The sequence below is a fragment of the Podarcis melisellensis genome, assembly GCF_964234715.1.
Source record: "Podarcis melisellensis genome assembly, chromosome: 2".
Classification (NCBI taxonomy): domain Eukaryota; kingdom Metazoa; phylum Chordata; class Lepidosauria; order Squamata; family Lacertidae; genus Podarcis; species Podarcis melisellensis.
In genome coordinates, this window is record NC_138529.1 from 28,928,217 (window position 1) to 28,944,818 (window position 16,602).

General features: G+C 47.1%; 1 protein-coding gene across 8 annotated transcripts in view; it reads left to right on the forward strand.

The window, feature by feature from the left end:
* The window catches only part of TBC1D16 (TBC1 domain family member 16), a 52,822-nt gene extending 36,226 nt beyond the window's left edge, over positions 1-16,596 (forward strand). For 5 of the 8 annotated variants that reach the window (XM_081899632.1, XM_081899630.1, XM_081899629.1 and 2 more), the window contains 9 exons: positions 1,918-2,115; positions 7,181-7,328; positions 9,531-9,698; positions 10,355-10,503; positions 11,269-11,403; positions 12,236-12,422; positions 13,887-14,066; positions 15,826-15,972; positions 16,243-16,596. In XM_081899632.1, the coding sequence (XP_081755758.1) occupies positions 1,918-2,115; positions 7,181-7,328; positions 9,531-9,698; positions 10,355-10,503; positions 11,269-11,403; positions 12,236-12,422; positions 13,887-14,066; positions 15,826-15,972; positions 16,243-16,488 (1,558 nt within the window). In that variant the 3' untranslated portion in view covers positions 16,489-16,596. The remainder of the gene's footprint in view (positions 1-1,917; positions 2,116-7,180; positions 7,329-9,530; positions 9,699-10,354; positions 10,504-11,268; positions 11,404-12,235; positions 12,423-13,886; positions 14,067-15,825; positions 15,973-16,242) is intronic. The other 3 variants (XR_014165309.1, XM_081899633.1, XM_081899635.1) reach the window with 3 other exon arrangements.
* Positions 16,597-16,602: the final 6 nt, after the last annotated feature.

The following is a 16,602-nucleotide window of genomic DNA, read 5'->3' on the forward strand; positions in this document are numbered from 1 at the left end:
AGTCCAGCCCTCTTCAATGCAGAAATATGCAGCTGTCCCATACGGGGATCAAACCTGTAACCTTGGCATTATCAGCACCACGCTCTGACCAACTGAGCTATCCATACTACTGTTTGTATGCTAGCCATTTAAGGTATATTTGTAGAAATAGAAGAGGCCTGCTTGGGAAGAGATTTTAGAGCAATGGTCTCCAACCTCTTTGGGTCTGGGGGGCACTTTTGGAATTTGAGAAGGTTCCAACTGCCAAAGGTGTGGCTTAGCACTAAAAAGCTGCTGACTGCAAAAGAGCAGAAAAAGAAAAGAGATGGGAACATAAAATGTTTCAAATATGGAAAAAATCTGTTCAGGTGTTGATTTTGTTTTGTTTTTGGTTCACAAAAAATGTTTGGAAAACTTTCTTCTTTTCTGGACACAGTTAAGTCTTGGTTGTTATGTTCCCCCTGTTGCTGGTTTGCTGCTGTAGGATAGAGCTGGAAAATAAAAGATAACTGAATGCAGAAATATTTTCAATTACTACAGCCAGTTATAAATGCGCGTGCGTGCGTGCGTGCGTGCGCGCGCACACACACACACACACCATTCTTAATTCTGGCTGGCGAGTGGTTTGTTTTTTTTAAAAAAGATCTTTAGGGAATGGAAAAGAATAGAATACAAACACAAGGAAAATACATGAAAAATGCATAAAATGAGCTTGACTCGTACTTGAACAATACTGGCTCATACTGGTATGATGTTTAAGGCTGACTATCATCTGCAAGCTTCTCAAAATCAGGGCTGTATGAGGAGAGAACAAGGATAATGCTTCTGCCTTTTCACTGTGCTGACTCTCCCCAAACAACTTTGGAACAATCCATGCTGTGGACCAGGCAGAGGTAAAGGTGATAACAGTGATGCCTTTAAAATGGGTCCCCCCCCCAAAAACAACAACAACAAAATTCGAAGAATCAGGAAAAAAGTGGTGATAATAATGACAACGACAATAAAATGTCTTTGGTAACAGGTCTGGACCTCTGCTTAAGACTTCAGGGTTCCATTGATAGGGTGAGCTAAATAGACCAGTGGCCTGGTTCTGCATAAGGCAGCTTGCTACATTCACATGTTCATGTGACAGGCTGACACTGATGTAGAAAGTGCTTAACGGTCTTTTTCTTTGCCCTGCGAGAGAGGCTGCTGCATCTGTTTTACAAACTGGAAGCTGTGGTTGAGAGAGGGTCAGTGCCCGGCCACCCAGTGGGTCTGGCAGAAATGGAACTCAGAGTCAAGTGGTTTCCCCAAGTCCTTTCACAGCACAGGAGCCACAAACCTTTTAGCTGCTTCCACTTTGGCCAGCATGCTTGAAACATTGCTTGCTTCTCTCTTTTTTAAAATATTGTCCTCTCAGCATTGTTACACTTTGAGGAAACCTACCTGCTCTGCTCACCAGCCCTATCTGGGAATCAAGCACAGACATTGGTTTGAAGCTGGTGTTGGCCAACCAGTGTTGCCTGTTGGGAATTCATAAACCTGCTGAAGTGAGAATGAGACATTAGGGTTACTGACTTGAAAAAACATGCACACAAATTTGGACTTTTCTCTAATGCCACTTTGCAACTTGGGGAATGCTGTGCCTTCTGATTAAGTGAAGCTTAATGAAAACAGTTGGCGTTTTTTTTTTATACTTCCAGCTTTCTTTTTCTTTTGCTCAGAGCGTTTTATTCTTGCAGCAATGGATAAAGGTTAGACTGAGTTGATGGCTTGCCCAACACCACAGAGTGAGCTTCATAGCCAAGTGGGGTTGAGTCTGTTTCCCACATCAAAATCAAGCCCTCTAGCTTCTATACCGCACTGGCTCTTGCAGTTAGTAATTTTCAGGTAATTTTTCCTGCCTTCTTCCTTCCTTTCTTCCTCTTTTGGTGCCACTCTGTCATGGTGGTGTAGCGAACCGTGCGAAAGCCACATGACTCGCTCAGCCAGCTCCAACTCAAGCCTTGATCCCAACTCCCAGTTCCGAGAGAATAACGTTCAAGTACAGACCTCCCGGTGGGATGAGCAGCAAAAGGTGTTTGCCTTGGAACAGATCTGTGGTGTCTTCAGAGTCGACCTGGGACAGATGCGGTCTCTTCGCCTGTTTTTCAGGTAGGATAATTCTTTTGGAGATGGTCTGACATGCCTTCCCTTGCCCTGTTACCTAGGAGAGTGACACGGCAGCAGGACCAGGGTGAATTTCCATCTTTCATTGTTCTCTGAGTGGAAGCCCACCTAGGAAGTTCTAATGGTATCAGGTGTTCTTTGTGAATGGTGGAGTGCTCCTCTGCGTCCGTCTTTCAAACAACAGATTACCTGTACATCCTTTATGCATTCTGAACCAGTGATCCAAGACTTACTGTTTCTATTTCTTCCCAGTCCCACCACCTTTTTTGTGAGGGGATTTTACTGGGCTGGCAAAAATATATAATGTGGTGATTTAATAGTAGGCCAGATTCTATATATCCATACAAGTGGCTCTTCTTACCCAGCTTGGAATCCATAACTTGCATAAAACTTGGCTTCCTGAGGCTGGGGCTACACATTACCTCAGCAAACATGGATGTCTGCCAAGATAATATGTAATTCTAGCCTGGGAATTTGCTTCTGTTTCAATTTTTTTCCTTCACAGTGGTACCTCAGTTTAAGAACAGCCCTGTGTACGGACTACAGTATTCGGTTTACGAACTCCGCAAAACTGGAAGTAGTGTCCCGGTTTGCGAACTTTACCTTGGTCTAAGAACGGAATCCGAACAATGGAAGGGCACCGGTGGTGGGAGGCCTCATTAGGGAAAGCACGCCTTGATTTAAGAACGGTTTTGGTTTAAGTGCGGACTTCCGGAACGGATTAAGTTCGTAAACTGAGGTACCACTGTACCATGGTTTCAAAGAAAAGGTTTAAAATGTGAGGCAGAGAAGGTATTATAAAACTGTTGCCACATAGCATTTTCTTGTGACAAACTGCCTGAACCAACATAGTCTTTCAGTCTGGCTGAAGGTTACACACCACTCTTTCTCTTCATGCTCAGGTAGCTGTGGAGCCCTGGGAGAACATAGCTGCTAGGGAAGATGCCTGAGCTTACGGAAACCTACCTTTTCCATCCTGATCTGTTCAGACTCCCCAGGATACCTAAGAGAACCTGAAACATTTTGGAGGATGAACCCAGAAGGAGACTCCTTTTGTTAATGGGTTAGCTGCAGTTTCTTAAACCCCAAGGCTAAACGCATTGAGTAACTTGAGGAAATAATGGTTTTACACTGAAAGGAGGAAGGTAGCCTTAGCCAGTATTTGAAACTCCCATTTTTCTAAGCACATTTTGTGACAGGGAATTTCAATAGCGCCTAAGATTTCAGATAAAAATTACAGAGTGGAAGAAAAGGAGGACCCTTTTCTGCCTCCCCACTTCCAAGTACTCTCTGAAGACTGGAGAAGAGACCCTCTTAAGAATATTAGGGGGGTGGGCAGGGGAAGGACTAGACCAGGCATGGCCAAAATTGGCCGCCCTCCAGCTGTTTTGGGACTGCAACTCCCATCATCCCTAGCTAACAGGACCAGTGGTCAGGGATGATGGGAATTGTAGTCCCAAAACAGCTGGAGGGTCAAGTTTGGCCATGCCTGGACTAGACCATGTGAAAAATGAACATAATGTTTTAGCTGCAGTTCATTCATTTTCAGCTTTGCATTCTGGTTATAAAAAAGCGCCCCTAGACATTCCGTTGTTGAGTTCATAACTAGGATTAAGGCATAGCTGTCAACGTTTCCCTTTTTTAAAGGGAAATTCCCTTATTCCGAATAGGATTCCTCGCAAGAAAAGGGAAAAGTTGACAGCTATGGATTAAGGTGTGCCATTTAGCTCCTAGCTTTCATATCTCAGTTTCTAACATTGGCCTTAGCATAGGAAATAAATGAAAGGTGAAATCAAATACTTTTTAAAAAAGGAAACTGCCTTACACCTAATCAGATCATTGGCTCACCCTACTTGATGTTGTCTGCGTTGGTTGGAAGCAACCCTCCAGGGTTTCGGCGATTCTTTCCCAGACATAGGTGGATACGCCAGGGGTTGAACCTGAGACCTTTTTTATGCAAATCGCATGCTCTACCTCTGGACCTTTAATGGGGATAGTATATAGTATAGGTGAAAATTGACACTGAATTATGGGACATAAATATGGGCATGCATCTACTTTATACACCAGTTGGAAATCTTGGAACATGCTCCGTTTATGGCATCTGAAATGTACGTCCGTACAGTCCTGTTCATTCAATGTAAATTATTCGTGAAAAAGAGCTTCCTTCCCAGTGGCAAAGAGCAGTGCGATGGAGCCCTTGTCTAAGCCTCTGCATGCCTTTTTACGGCATATTTGTTCATAGCGCTTCAGCAACCAAGGCCTCTGGAAGTAACTCAAACCATTTGCCAAAGCAGCAGCACTCGCCATAGTGTTTTGAACCCACTTACAGAATCCTGCTGAAAATATATTTAAAGTTTAAAGTGTGTGGTTTTGCACCGAATCGTTGCAGTAAGGTGTTTATGACACTGGCACCCCAGATGAGCGGTATATATGGGGTTATCCCATTTCCTCCTCACAGATAAGTGTGTAAGGTAGCATTAGATAGTGACTAAACCAAGCTCACTCAGAGACCTTGTGGGCATGTTAACACTAAGCCAAACCATGTGTCCCCCTGCGTTTGAGGCACTCCCTTGTCCTTACACCAGGCGTAGGGAACCTGTGGCCCTCCAGATATTGTTGGACTCACAACTGCCCCCCCCAGCCCCAGCCAGCATGGCACAAGGTTGAGGGCAATGAAAATGTCAGTCGAACAACATCTGGACAGCCACAGGTTCCTCACTCCTGCTTACATCATATTTTGTATATTCTGTAGCTCACTCACTAAATTGCCTCTTTGCACATCCTCTTTCCTCTTTTGTTCTGATTTTTAGGGCCTGTAACTGTTGAAAGCGTAACTTTTTCTAGGGTCTTTGCTGTGTAAACAGGAAGTATGCATTTCTTCTATTCCATAAAATTCAGCTCCTTTTCAGGCTACCAAGTGGGATGGGGGTGGGGAACAAGAGGAAGTCTCTTCATTTAGAACGGGGAGAGCTGAAGGGCTATGGCTAATTATCCTATTAATCACAGGTAAATTAACAGGATTTGCATATAATTTTCATAAACATGACAGCTGTTACACTTATACAGTTTTTCTTTTTTAAAAAAACAAATCATGCCTTTATAGCGGGTATACATCAGTCCAAGGGAGATTTTCAACAAATGTGTCACAATTTAACAATGAAACCCCCAATAACAATGCAACATACAGTCAGATATGAGGGTTATTTTTCTGCTGTTGCTGCTGTTGAAATAAATAAATAAAATTCCAGTAGCACCTTAGGGACCAACTAAATTTGTTCTGGGTATAAGCTTTCGTGTGCATGCACACTTCTTCAGTATCTTTTTTATTTATTTCGACTGTGTCAGACCAACATGGCTGCCTACCTGAATCCACAAATACACAGATAGCTAGATACAGTGGTCCCTTGGTTCTTGAACTTAATCCATTCCGGGAGTCTGTTCAACTCCTGAAACCGTTTGAAAACCAAGGTGCGGCTTCCGATTGGCTGCAGGAGCTTCCTGCACTCAAGCAGAAGCCGCATGGGACGTTCAGCTTCCAAAAAACGTTCACAAACCAGAACACTTACTTCCAGGTTTGCAGCATTCGGGAGCTGATTTGTTTGACAACTAAGCCGTTCGAGAACCAAGGTACCACTGTATCTGAAATGTGTATTGATTTACGTTGACTTGAAGCGATGAAAGGTTGGAAGCCCTTGACAAGCTAGCTTTGTTTGTTTCCTCCATTTCAGTCCTTGAGCTGCCCCTATTATTTAGCTCCTGTTTTTGGTTTTTACAGTTCCAAGTGGTGTATGAATAACAATGAGGACTAGAGGACATGGAGTTACCAAGGAAAGCTGGGTTTCTTGGTTGTGGGGGAGGGTTATATTATTTATTATAACACATTCAGTGTTTTATGTATGTGTGAGAAAGACGAAGAGAAAGAGGGCTTTGTGCCTGTCCGGTGAGTGTGCGTTGTTTATGTGGGGAATGTGTGAGTGTGTGGTCTCTGCCTGTGCAGGATATTTTGTGTGTATGTATATACATTGGCCATACCCACTGGTGGCATGTGGCTGAACATACCTTGAGCTGGAAAAGGTTAGCCACTGCTGATTAACGCCATGAGTCCTGGAGTTCATTTGAGAAGCAAACTGGTCTTGGCAGCTGACTCCTTTGCCCAGGCCCTTAGGATCTACTGGCTGTGGAGCGGGGAGCACTGTTACACCTGATACTGCTTTTGTTTGTACAGTGCCTAGCATACCAGGACTCTGGTTGATTACCATAAACAACCTGGTAAGTACTGCCAGATGTAAGCAAAAAAAAAAAGCCACCCCAATCTTTTTTTTTTTTTTGGGTACCGAGAAAAGTGCAGTGTTCTCTGCACTGTGAGACCTCACAAGCGCCAATTGGGCCATGAAAGCTCATAATCAGAGCAGTGTGTGCTCTGCAGGGGGCGAAATGAAAATGAAAAGCAACCTCTACACCCGGGGTGGGGGGGAGGAGAGGGGGAAGCAAAGTATGTGCTCAGAATATATTATGCAAACTAAGGTCAGATGATTTGCATAATTCGTTTTGATTGCAGTTTGGAGTTTTCAGAGAACTTGCCATTTCGGTCCTTGCAGATGCATTCTATGCGGAAGGGGGGAACGAGAGAGAGAGAGAGAGAGAGAGAGAGAGAGAGAGAGAGCGAGCAATGGAGGAAGAAGGAATTGGGGTGCTTGAAGCTTGGGAAATGATGTAGAAAAAGATGGCTGTTGATGCAAGGCACAGACTTCTGATTCCTGGAAACGCTCCCTAAATTGGTTTGGTTTTTGAGTCTTAAGAAAGCATATGCTTCAATGAGAGGTGCCTAAACCGCATTAGATTGTGTAGCGCGGTTCACATTTCTTTGGAAGGGTGCTGTATATATTCTCAGCCCAGCCATGCAACATGCACGCAGGACTCACAAATGTTGTTTGCGCTATCTGTATTTGAACAACGTCCCACCCCCTAGATGTTCCGACCAGTAAACTGTGCTCTTAACTACATATTGCCTCTTTTCTTTCCCGGTTCCTCCACCATTTTCCTTCAGTGATGAGGCATGCACCAGTGGGCAGCTGGTTGTTGCCAGCAGGGAAAGTCAGTACAAGATTTTCCACTTTCACCACGGCGGCCTGGATAAACTTTCCGAAGTGTTTCAGCAATGGAAATACTGCACAGAGACCCATCTCAAAGACCAGGTAAGCTGTCAAGTCCAGAGTAGACCTGGGGAGTCTCCACACACCCTCTCCACCCCTAGCAGATGTGGTCTGTGGATTTCTAGCTAGGAATGAAGAAATGTGAGCAGCATCTATTCTTGTTTCTGACATGTCTGGAAAAGTGGTGGCAAGTGCCCTGGAAGGCTCAGAGGCCAACAGTAGATCGAGCCAGAGCTAACCTACCAGGCCAGGTTCAAAGCTCTTGTATTGATATGCAAAGCCTTGGGCAACCTGGGTCCAGAATACCTTATATCACTCTGGAGGAGGGAGGTTAGTTATGTCCCTGTGCTACAGAGGCCCAATTGGCCGCATCCAGAAGTCAAACATTCAGTGCTGCCAGTCTATGCTGTGGATCACTCTTCTGGCAGAGACTCAGCAGACAGCCTTCCTTTTTATATCAGGCGTCTCCTGAAGATATTTTTTGTGTGTTTGTGCTGACAGATTAAAAAAAGAAGAAGATCGAGAAGATGATTTTGTACTGCCTTTACAGGCTTTTGTACGTTGCTGATGTTTTCTGGGAGGGTAGTTTATAAATACTATTATAAGTGAATGAATGAGTAACAGAGCCAACCAATTCTAGTTTTATCCCCTTCCTCCTCCCCCTCGACTGGTTGAAAGTAAGAAGGCAAGGCAGGTAAAGGCTGGCTGGCTGAGAGCCAATGTGGTGTAGTGGTTAAGAGCGGTGGACTCGTAATCTGGTGAACCGGGTTCGCTTCCTGCTCCTCCACATGCAGCTGCTGGGTGACCTTGGGCCAGTCACACTTCTCTGAAGTCTCTCAGCCCCACTCACCTCACAGAGTGTTTGTTGTGGGGGAGAAAGAGAAAAGGAGATTGTTAGCCGCTTTGAGACTCCTTTGGGTAATGATAAAGCGGGATATCAAATCCAAACTCTTCTTCTGAGGTTGGTGGGGCTGTGCCCCATTCTTGCTGGCAGACCAGCTTTTCTGCCTGCCTGGAGAGTTGTCAGGGGTTTGTAGACACTGGTGATGCACTTCTCTTGGTTTGTTCTTTCTTTTGCTGGAGAAGGGGGCCATCCAAAGTATTTGTTTAATCCAATATTGGGGATTAACGAGGAGCAGGCTTACGTAGGTTATGTAAGCTCCTGGCAAGGTGACACTGGGTTAAGAAATTTTAGCCAAACAGGAGTTTCGAATAACGGAGGATTTGCTTTATTGGGCAGAGTGTTTGCCTTTATAAACCTCTTCTGCAACTAGAAGATTTGGGCCTCGTTTCATTTCCTTTGCTTCTTGTGGCCTGCGGCAGCCTTATGAAATAGGCCAGCTGTTTATATAAACGGCGAAACCACAGATCTAATTCTCTCAGGGTTCTCTTCTGTGCGTTAGGTGTCCTGTATGAGCACAGGGTGAGTCCACAGATCAGGTGGAATCTGAACTCCAGTCCAGGATGCAGCAAGTGTCCTGACTCGCCCATCCTGTCTCTGCAATTAGGCTTGTGCTGAGTGTTCAGTCTATGACTTCTAGCCGTCTGTATTCAAATGATGTTTTGACAAGGCCTATTGGCATATCTTGCTTCATTCTGCACAAAGGCCTTGCAAAGGCCGTAATTATATGTTTAAAGATACTAGAGATGCTTGTTAGAAACAGTGATTTCTACATTCCCTTCCTTCTCCCCAGCCCCCCTCCCCACTTCTTCCCCTGCTGCTTTCCCCTCATTATAGTACCACGGGGGCTTCCATCTGTGTTGAGTAACCTTTTGATTTTTAAATTAAATGTCAGCTGCAGTTTTCACCCAGGAATGGCAAGCGTCCTCGGAGAGCCTGGCACTGCTGCCTTCTCTCCTTCGTAACTGCAGCCCTTTTGTATGTGGCCAATCAGATGTAATTTATTGCGTGCATTCCTGGGCAGGCTCACGATATTGCTGCAAGCCGTGTTAGCTCTGATCTTGGCCAGGGGAGGGTGGGAAAGGCAGCCAGCCGAACCAAGCAGTGCGTCATGTTGCTCTGATCCTTAATTACTCCCAATTATGCTTGCTGGCTTGGGCCGGAAGTCTCCCCAAACTTCCAAGGCTTTGCCGCCCTCGCAGGACAGTCTCTCTCCAGAGAAAAACCATCTTCTTTTTCCGCTGTGGCGACCTGGATATAAGATGCCCAAGCCATGGGAATGGGAGGTCAGGCTCCTGCAGCTATTGCTCTAGCCCTCTGTCCTGGTTTTGTCTCCCAATTAGCAGCTCACTGACGTGAAGACCTGCATGCAGTTCTCCATCCGAAGGCCCAAGCTGCCCTCCTCGGAGACCCACCCCGAGGAGAACGCTTACAAGCGCCTGGATGTCTCTGCGTGGCTCCATCATCTAAATGAGGCTGGGCAGGTAGAAGAAGAGTACAAGCTGAGGAAGGTGAGGGAGAAGACACAGTGGCATGTTTTGCTCTGCTGGTTCCAAGAGAAGAAAGGTCTCCCAAGTGGAGCGTGGAGCAGTTGTGCTTATTTGGCCTCCAGGAACCTTTGCACGTCTTCCCAGCCTTTGGCAACAGGGAGGCAGCACCTGTCAGCTCCCTGCAGGCTAACGTAGCAACTCTCTGGATCTCTGGTTTGTTGCTGCATTGATTGCCCAGCAGTTTGGGACATGAAGACCAGTGAGCATTTCTAGGGGTGCTTGCACAGTATGTGAAGGCCTATAAAAGCAATTGAGACTGTCTGGCTTTAAAATAATTAAGGGCTTTGGGGTGGGGGAGGCGCTATGTGAGTCTGGGTCCAAGTGTGAAGTTTCCAAGATTGGGGATTAAGCAGTGACGTGAGAATGATGTGTTAATTGTATAGCCTCTCCAGGGGGGTTATTGACATTGAAATGAGTTTGATTTGTGTCTCCCCTGGGAAAAAGGGGGGGGCTCTGCTTTCCCTCTAAACATGTGCAGATTGTGGGGCTCCTGAATCTCAAGGCGTCACTTGTCAGAGGAGGAGAGCAAAAGAGGTCCAGTTTCAGAAACTGTGGCATTTTCCTCTGTTGCAAGCTCTTTATCATTTCCCCTCTGCCCTCCCTCCCTTCCTCCCCAGGCTATTTTCTTTGGTGGGATCGATGTCTCCATCCGTGGTGAGGTCTGGCCTTTCTTGTTGCGCTACTACAGCTATGAATCCACTTCAGAGGAGAGGGAGGCGCTCCGAGTGCAGAAGAGAGAGGAATACTTTGAGATCCAGCAGAAAAGGTAATGAGGGCTGGCAGTGGCTCCAACCCCAGACTTTCAAGGTTTACATGTTTTCTTTCTTTCTTTCTTTCTTTCTTTCTTTCTTTCTTTCTTTCTTTCTTTCTTTCTTTCAATTACTTTTATAAAAGCTGAACGACTTTGTTCTGTAAACCTCAATCCTAAACCCCAGATCTGCTGCGTGGAGGGTTAGGATGGGGCGGGTGAGGGAGTCAGCACATCACATTTTTCTGCAAGTGTAAGGACTTTAGTCCTTCTCCCTCTCAGGGGAATGGAGGGGACTTTGAATCCAGCAGGTCCATACCCAGTTTTGTGTGTGTGTGTGTGTGTGTGTGAGAGAGAGAGAGAGAGAGAGAGAGAGAGAGATAGATAGATGCATAGATGCCTCTTTCTCCCCACCCTCCCTCCCTCAGCCATTTTTCTTTTAAATCCTCCCTCCCCTGGCAATTGAAACAATGAAAGGGGAATTAACTATCCCCAGAAAATGAACCTTCACAGTAGGTCCAATGTCACATTTTGGGTGGGACGTATATAGAAGAGAGGCAACTGCTCTGTCCTCTCCAACTGCCCCAGATCTCCTTTATTTTGACCCTTACCTGAAAGTACTCCCAGGTCCATTGGCATAGCTGTCAACATTTCCCTTTTTTGAAGGGAAATTCCCTAATTCCGAATAGGATTCCTCGCAAGAAAAGGGAAAAGTTGACGGCTATGTCCATTGGCAGCAGTGGGTGGTTTGGGAGTGCACTCATGTTGTAATGTGGCGCCTAGGCTCTCCCTGACACCGGAGGAGCAGAAGGCATTCTGGCGGAATGTGCAGTTCACGGTCGACAAAGATGTGGTGAGGACGGACCGCAGTAACCAGTTTTTCCGAGGAGAGAACAACCCCAACGTGGAAACAATGAGGTGATTGTTGTAACCCATTAAAAAGGTAAAGGTAAAGGTACCCCTGCCCATACGGGCCAGTCTTGACAGACTCTGGGGTTGTGTGCCCATCTCACTTAAGAGGCCAGGGGCCAGCGCTGTCCGGAGACACTTCCGGGTCACGTGGCCAGCGTGACATCGCTGCTCTGGCGAGCCAGAGCCACACACGGAAACGCCGTTTACCTTCCCGCTGGTAAGCGGTCCCTATTTATCTACTTGCACCCGGAGGTGCTTTCGAACTGCTAGGTTGGCAGGCGTTGTAACCCATTAGTGCCCCCCAAAATACACTGAGAACCTTGCACCCACTTGGAAAGCCCAGATCCATCTGTGTTTTGGACACCCAACCTCATACGCTTCCAGCTAAACCCTTTCAAAGGTGGGCCGGGCAAAGCATGCTCACAGACCCTCCAAGTGTCCCTATTTTCCAGGGACAGGCCCAGATTTACAGAAGCCATCCCGGTTTCTGATTTGCTCCCAGAATGTCCCGCCTTTCCTTAGGACGTCCCTGTTTTCATCTTGGAAATGTTGGAGGGTATGGTAGGATGTCCCTACTTTCATTGGATAAATATTAGAGAGGGTATGGAGTTAGCCAACCCCCAATGTTTTATCATATTTTTTATACATATTGGAAGCCGCCCAGAGTGGCCGGGGCAACCCAGTCAGATGGGCGGTGTATAAGTAGTAAAATTATTATTATGGAATAAGAGGTCCCTAATTCCATTGGAGAAATGTTGGAGGGTACATGCTCAGGCCTCTCTGGGTTTCTCCACCATCCCAGCCTCACCGTCTGGTCATTTGACCATCCTCTTCCTAGGCGGATTTTGCTGAACTATGCAGTGTACAACCCCGCCATTGGCTACTCCCAGGGGATGTCTGACCTTGTTGCCCCACTTCTCACGGAGGTCCTGGATGAATCGGATACATTCTGGTGCTTTGTGGGTTTGATGCAGAACACGATCTTCATCAGTTCCCCTCGTGATGAGGATATGGAGAAACAACTGGTGAGAATTTGACCTTGGAGCACTCTTCTCCCCCCGCACACCTTATTTATCTCTTTTCTTCCTCCTCCGCACTCCATTTGCCCTTTAAATCCTAAATGAATCGGAAATGTGAAATCTGCATCCATGATGGATGAACTTACCTGAGGAAGTTGTAGTAGCTGCAAGGAGGAGGAGGCGCTGTATCCTACATGTAGCATATACTGGTGACACATTGCTCCAAATGGCTGCTCCCTACAGCTTCCTGTAAATGTGAAATGGCACTGGGAAGAGGATATTACCCTTCAGAACCCCATGGCACAAGTGGCAGTGGGATGAGGAACAGTTGCCATGGAGGCCCTGAACTCATGAGCTGGCAACCCAAGGCAACCTCAGCATGGATGTTGGTCACCTAAAACCACCGTTCTGGGTTCCTCCAACATCATACCCAAGATAAGCTTGGTCAAGGAGGCTGTTGGGGCATCAGGGTGGGAACTACACCGGCAGCATTTGCAAGCTGTCTCCCAATACCAGGTGCAACCTTCCAGTCCCACTCGAAGGGATAGCGAGAAGTTAACTCCTTGTGGACTGCAGCAATGCGTCCCTTATCCCCATCCCACCAGTCTGAGGTGATGTCACACTGAGTACTTGGACAGGTAGACCTGAGTCAGATCTAACCATCCCAGCAACCTCCACTCAGGCCTTGGTGATAGGCACCAGGTCAGCCCCACTCATCCACGATCAAATCGTGGACGAACATAGTTTTTCTACAGACCGACCTGATAGTCAGCAGCAAAACCACCAGACTATTGAGGCCGTAAGTAGTGCACCCACTAGCACCAGGGATAAAAAGGTAAAGGGACCCCTGACCATTAGGTCCGGTCGTGACTGACTCTGGGGTTGCGACGCTCATCTTGCTTTATTGGCCGAGGGAGCTGGCATACAGCTTCCGGGTCATGTGGCCAGCATGACTAAGCTGCTTCTGGCAAACCAGAGCAGCACACAGAAACGCCGTTTACCTTCCCGCCAGAGCGGTACCTATTTATCTACTTGCACTTTGATGTGCTTTCGAACTGCTAGGTCTCTGGCAGGAGCAGGGACCAAGCAATGGGAGCTCACCCCGTTGCGGGGATTCGAACCGCCGACCTTCTGATCAGCAAGTCCTAGGCTCTGTGGTTTAACCCACAACGCCACCCGCGTCCCTGAAGCACCAGGGATACAGTGCTCCTAATAGGACTGCTTGCATTAGTGAATGAATTAGTTTTATTCTGTGAACCGCCCTGAGACCCCCAGGTATAGGGCGGTATATAAATTCAAATAACAATAGTAATAATAATAATAATAGAAGCAGCTCTTAAGAGGTGTGCCCGCTCCTGCTGAGCTTGAGGGGTTTCGGGGCAGGAATGCCCAGTGGTCTAGGGGGGAGTAGCAGCGGGGTTTTCTTCCCCTTCTCTGGAGCTGAACTGAGCTCCCCTTCCACTTTGCCAGATGTACCTGCGAGAGCTGCTGCGACTGATGCATGTGCGCTTCTACCACCACCTGGTCTCCCTTGGGGAGGATGGCCTTCAGATGCTCTTCTGCCACCGCTGGATCCTCCTCTGCTTTAAGCGTGAGTTTCCCGATGCTGAGGCTCTGCGTATATGGGAAGCCTGCTGGGCTCACTACCAGGTAAGGTTTAAAAGGGGGCTGGAGGAGCGGGGCAGTTAGAAGGGTCCTTTTTGTCGGTGGGGCTCCTGCACTGCTCCTTGGAGGATGCTGAATGGGGGGTGTTGCCGGTTGCAGCTGCTGTCCTTCCAGGCCTCTCTCCCCTCCCCCAGCCATGACTGTGACGATCTGTGTGTGTGTGTGTCCCTCCCCCTCCACACTGCTTGCCTTCTCTCCCACTGTTTGCCTCTGACATTACACAAATCGATGCAAATTTCACCCTGACGGTTCATTACTGAGCTCCTGGGCTGTTCTTGCTGCTGTCGCAACCCATCAGCCAAAGCGGCCCTCAGCCTGCCTTGTGCAGTGGGGTTGCTGCAGCCCTGGCTTTCTCTCCCAGCTGCAGATGTTGCTGTGCGAAGGGCAGGCGCGCGCACATACACACAGAGGCAAGCTAATTTTCAACTTCCTTGTGAGGTTAGCCCCAGGACTGAGCAGCGTATGGTTTCTGTCTGACCTGGTCTCGTCTGCAGGAAAGGAGGTTGCCACCAAACTGTGTTCGCCGTATGCTGCTTGCTCGCATTACTCTCTGCCAAATAGTTGCTCTCTGGTGGTGGTCTGGGAAGGGGGAGGGGAGATTGCTTTGAATCCTCGTGGCAGCGATTTCACCGCCCTTTGCCAGGTGGTTTAGACTCCTGTGCTCCTAAAACTCATTGTACTAAGCAAGTAGAACAGGGGCAGCCAACCTGGTGCCCTCCAGAAGTTGCTGGACTCCCAGCCCTCAATAATCTCTAGCCAGCATATGGCCAGTAGTCGGGGATGATGGGAATGCAAGTCCGGCAAGATCTGGAGAGCACAACTTTGCTTATCCCTGCAGCAGATCTTAATTCTGTGTGCAGAATTATTCAGAATGGAGCGTTTTGTAAATTAAGTGTCAACGCAGCATATCCAGTGCCTAATTTGTTGGTTGCTCACTTGAAAACATTTTACTAGAAATAATATTCCCTCTCATGCCTTTACTTCTTCAAAGTGAAAACAGATATAACTGGGTCAGAAAACTTACAGGCTTGCTAGATTTCATATACTTCAACACTGTAGGCTTTTGTCTTGTAAACATACACCAGTTCTCTCAGAATGATTCCAGATTTCATGCATGTAACTGGGCAGATTGCCATAATTTGCAGTCTGCCTTACTAGTTTTGACCTCCTCTTTCTCTGTGGCCCTGATTCAAGAGATTTCTGCATTGCTTTGGAAAGTGTATAGCTCTCTAGATTTATTGTAATGCGTTGCCATCCTGTGCTTCTTTTAATAAGATTAGGGTGGCATACATGATTTCCCCACCTCCTACTTTATCTTCACAACAACCTTGTAAGGTAGAGCATGTGACTGACTGCCCCTAGGCCACCTAGTGGGGATTTCAACTTGACTCTCTTCAATCGCACAACAAAGCTCTAACCTCTACACAACAGTACCACAGCATTGTGCGAAGTACAGTGCTGCCTTTGTCTTTAAACTTCTGCCTAACAGTGGTAGGGAGAGAGTGAATAGCTTATCCTTCTCACCTTGCCACATCATTTATAATTCCCATTACCTTTCGCATGCTCCTACACTTAGGGGTTGGACTAGATCCCTCAGGATCTCTTCCATTTCTACAATTCTACAATTCTCCCATTCACTGGCTTTTTTTTAAGCCAAAAAGCTACCAATGTGATCTTGTTGCCACAACCGGTGCATCTTTCTAGCCCTCCTTCCCTTGATCATTTTCTTCTCTTGCTGCTGCAGACAGACTATTTCCACCTCTTCATCTGTGTGGCTATTGTGGTGATCTATGGAGACGATGTCATCGAACAGCAGTTGGCCACTGACCAGATGCTTCTGCACTTTGGGAACCTGGCCATGCACATGAATGGGGAGCTCATACTCAGGAAGGTAAATTTAAAATTGCAGGTGTTAAACAAACAGACAGACAGACAGACAGACAGACAGACAAAAAACCCTTTGCAATTCTATCTGCTCCAAAACAGCATATGGAAGGCTGTGCAGTGTTCTCCTTTTGTGAGTGGTGTCAAGTCTCTGTTACGATTTGGGTGTGAGATGGGCAATTTAGATGAACTCCGCAGTTTCTCGTATCTGCTATTTGTGCCCTGTGCTGTTTTGTGGGCTTGTGTATTCACATCTACTCTGCCATCCTACTTCCAGGCTAGAAGTTTGCTTTATCAGTTCCGCCTGCTGCCTCGGATCCCTTGCGGTCTGCATGACCTGTGCAAACTCTGCGGGACAGGAATGTGGGACAGTGGCTACATCCCCGCTGTGGAGTGTACGGGGAACCATCCAGACTCTGATAGCTGCCCTTATGGAGGCATGGTGGATGAACCTTCTCCCAAGCCAGGGAACGAAAGCAGGAGGGGACTGAAAACACGGGAAGTCTTCGCTTTCCGGAAATGACATCTTCCTGGGGCTTGGGTGCCCAAAGACTGGAAGAGAAATGGAAGCGAAACAACATGGCGCAGTTGAGACGCACTCTCAGCAGACATCAACAGGAGACAAGAGGAGGCAGAT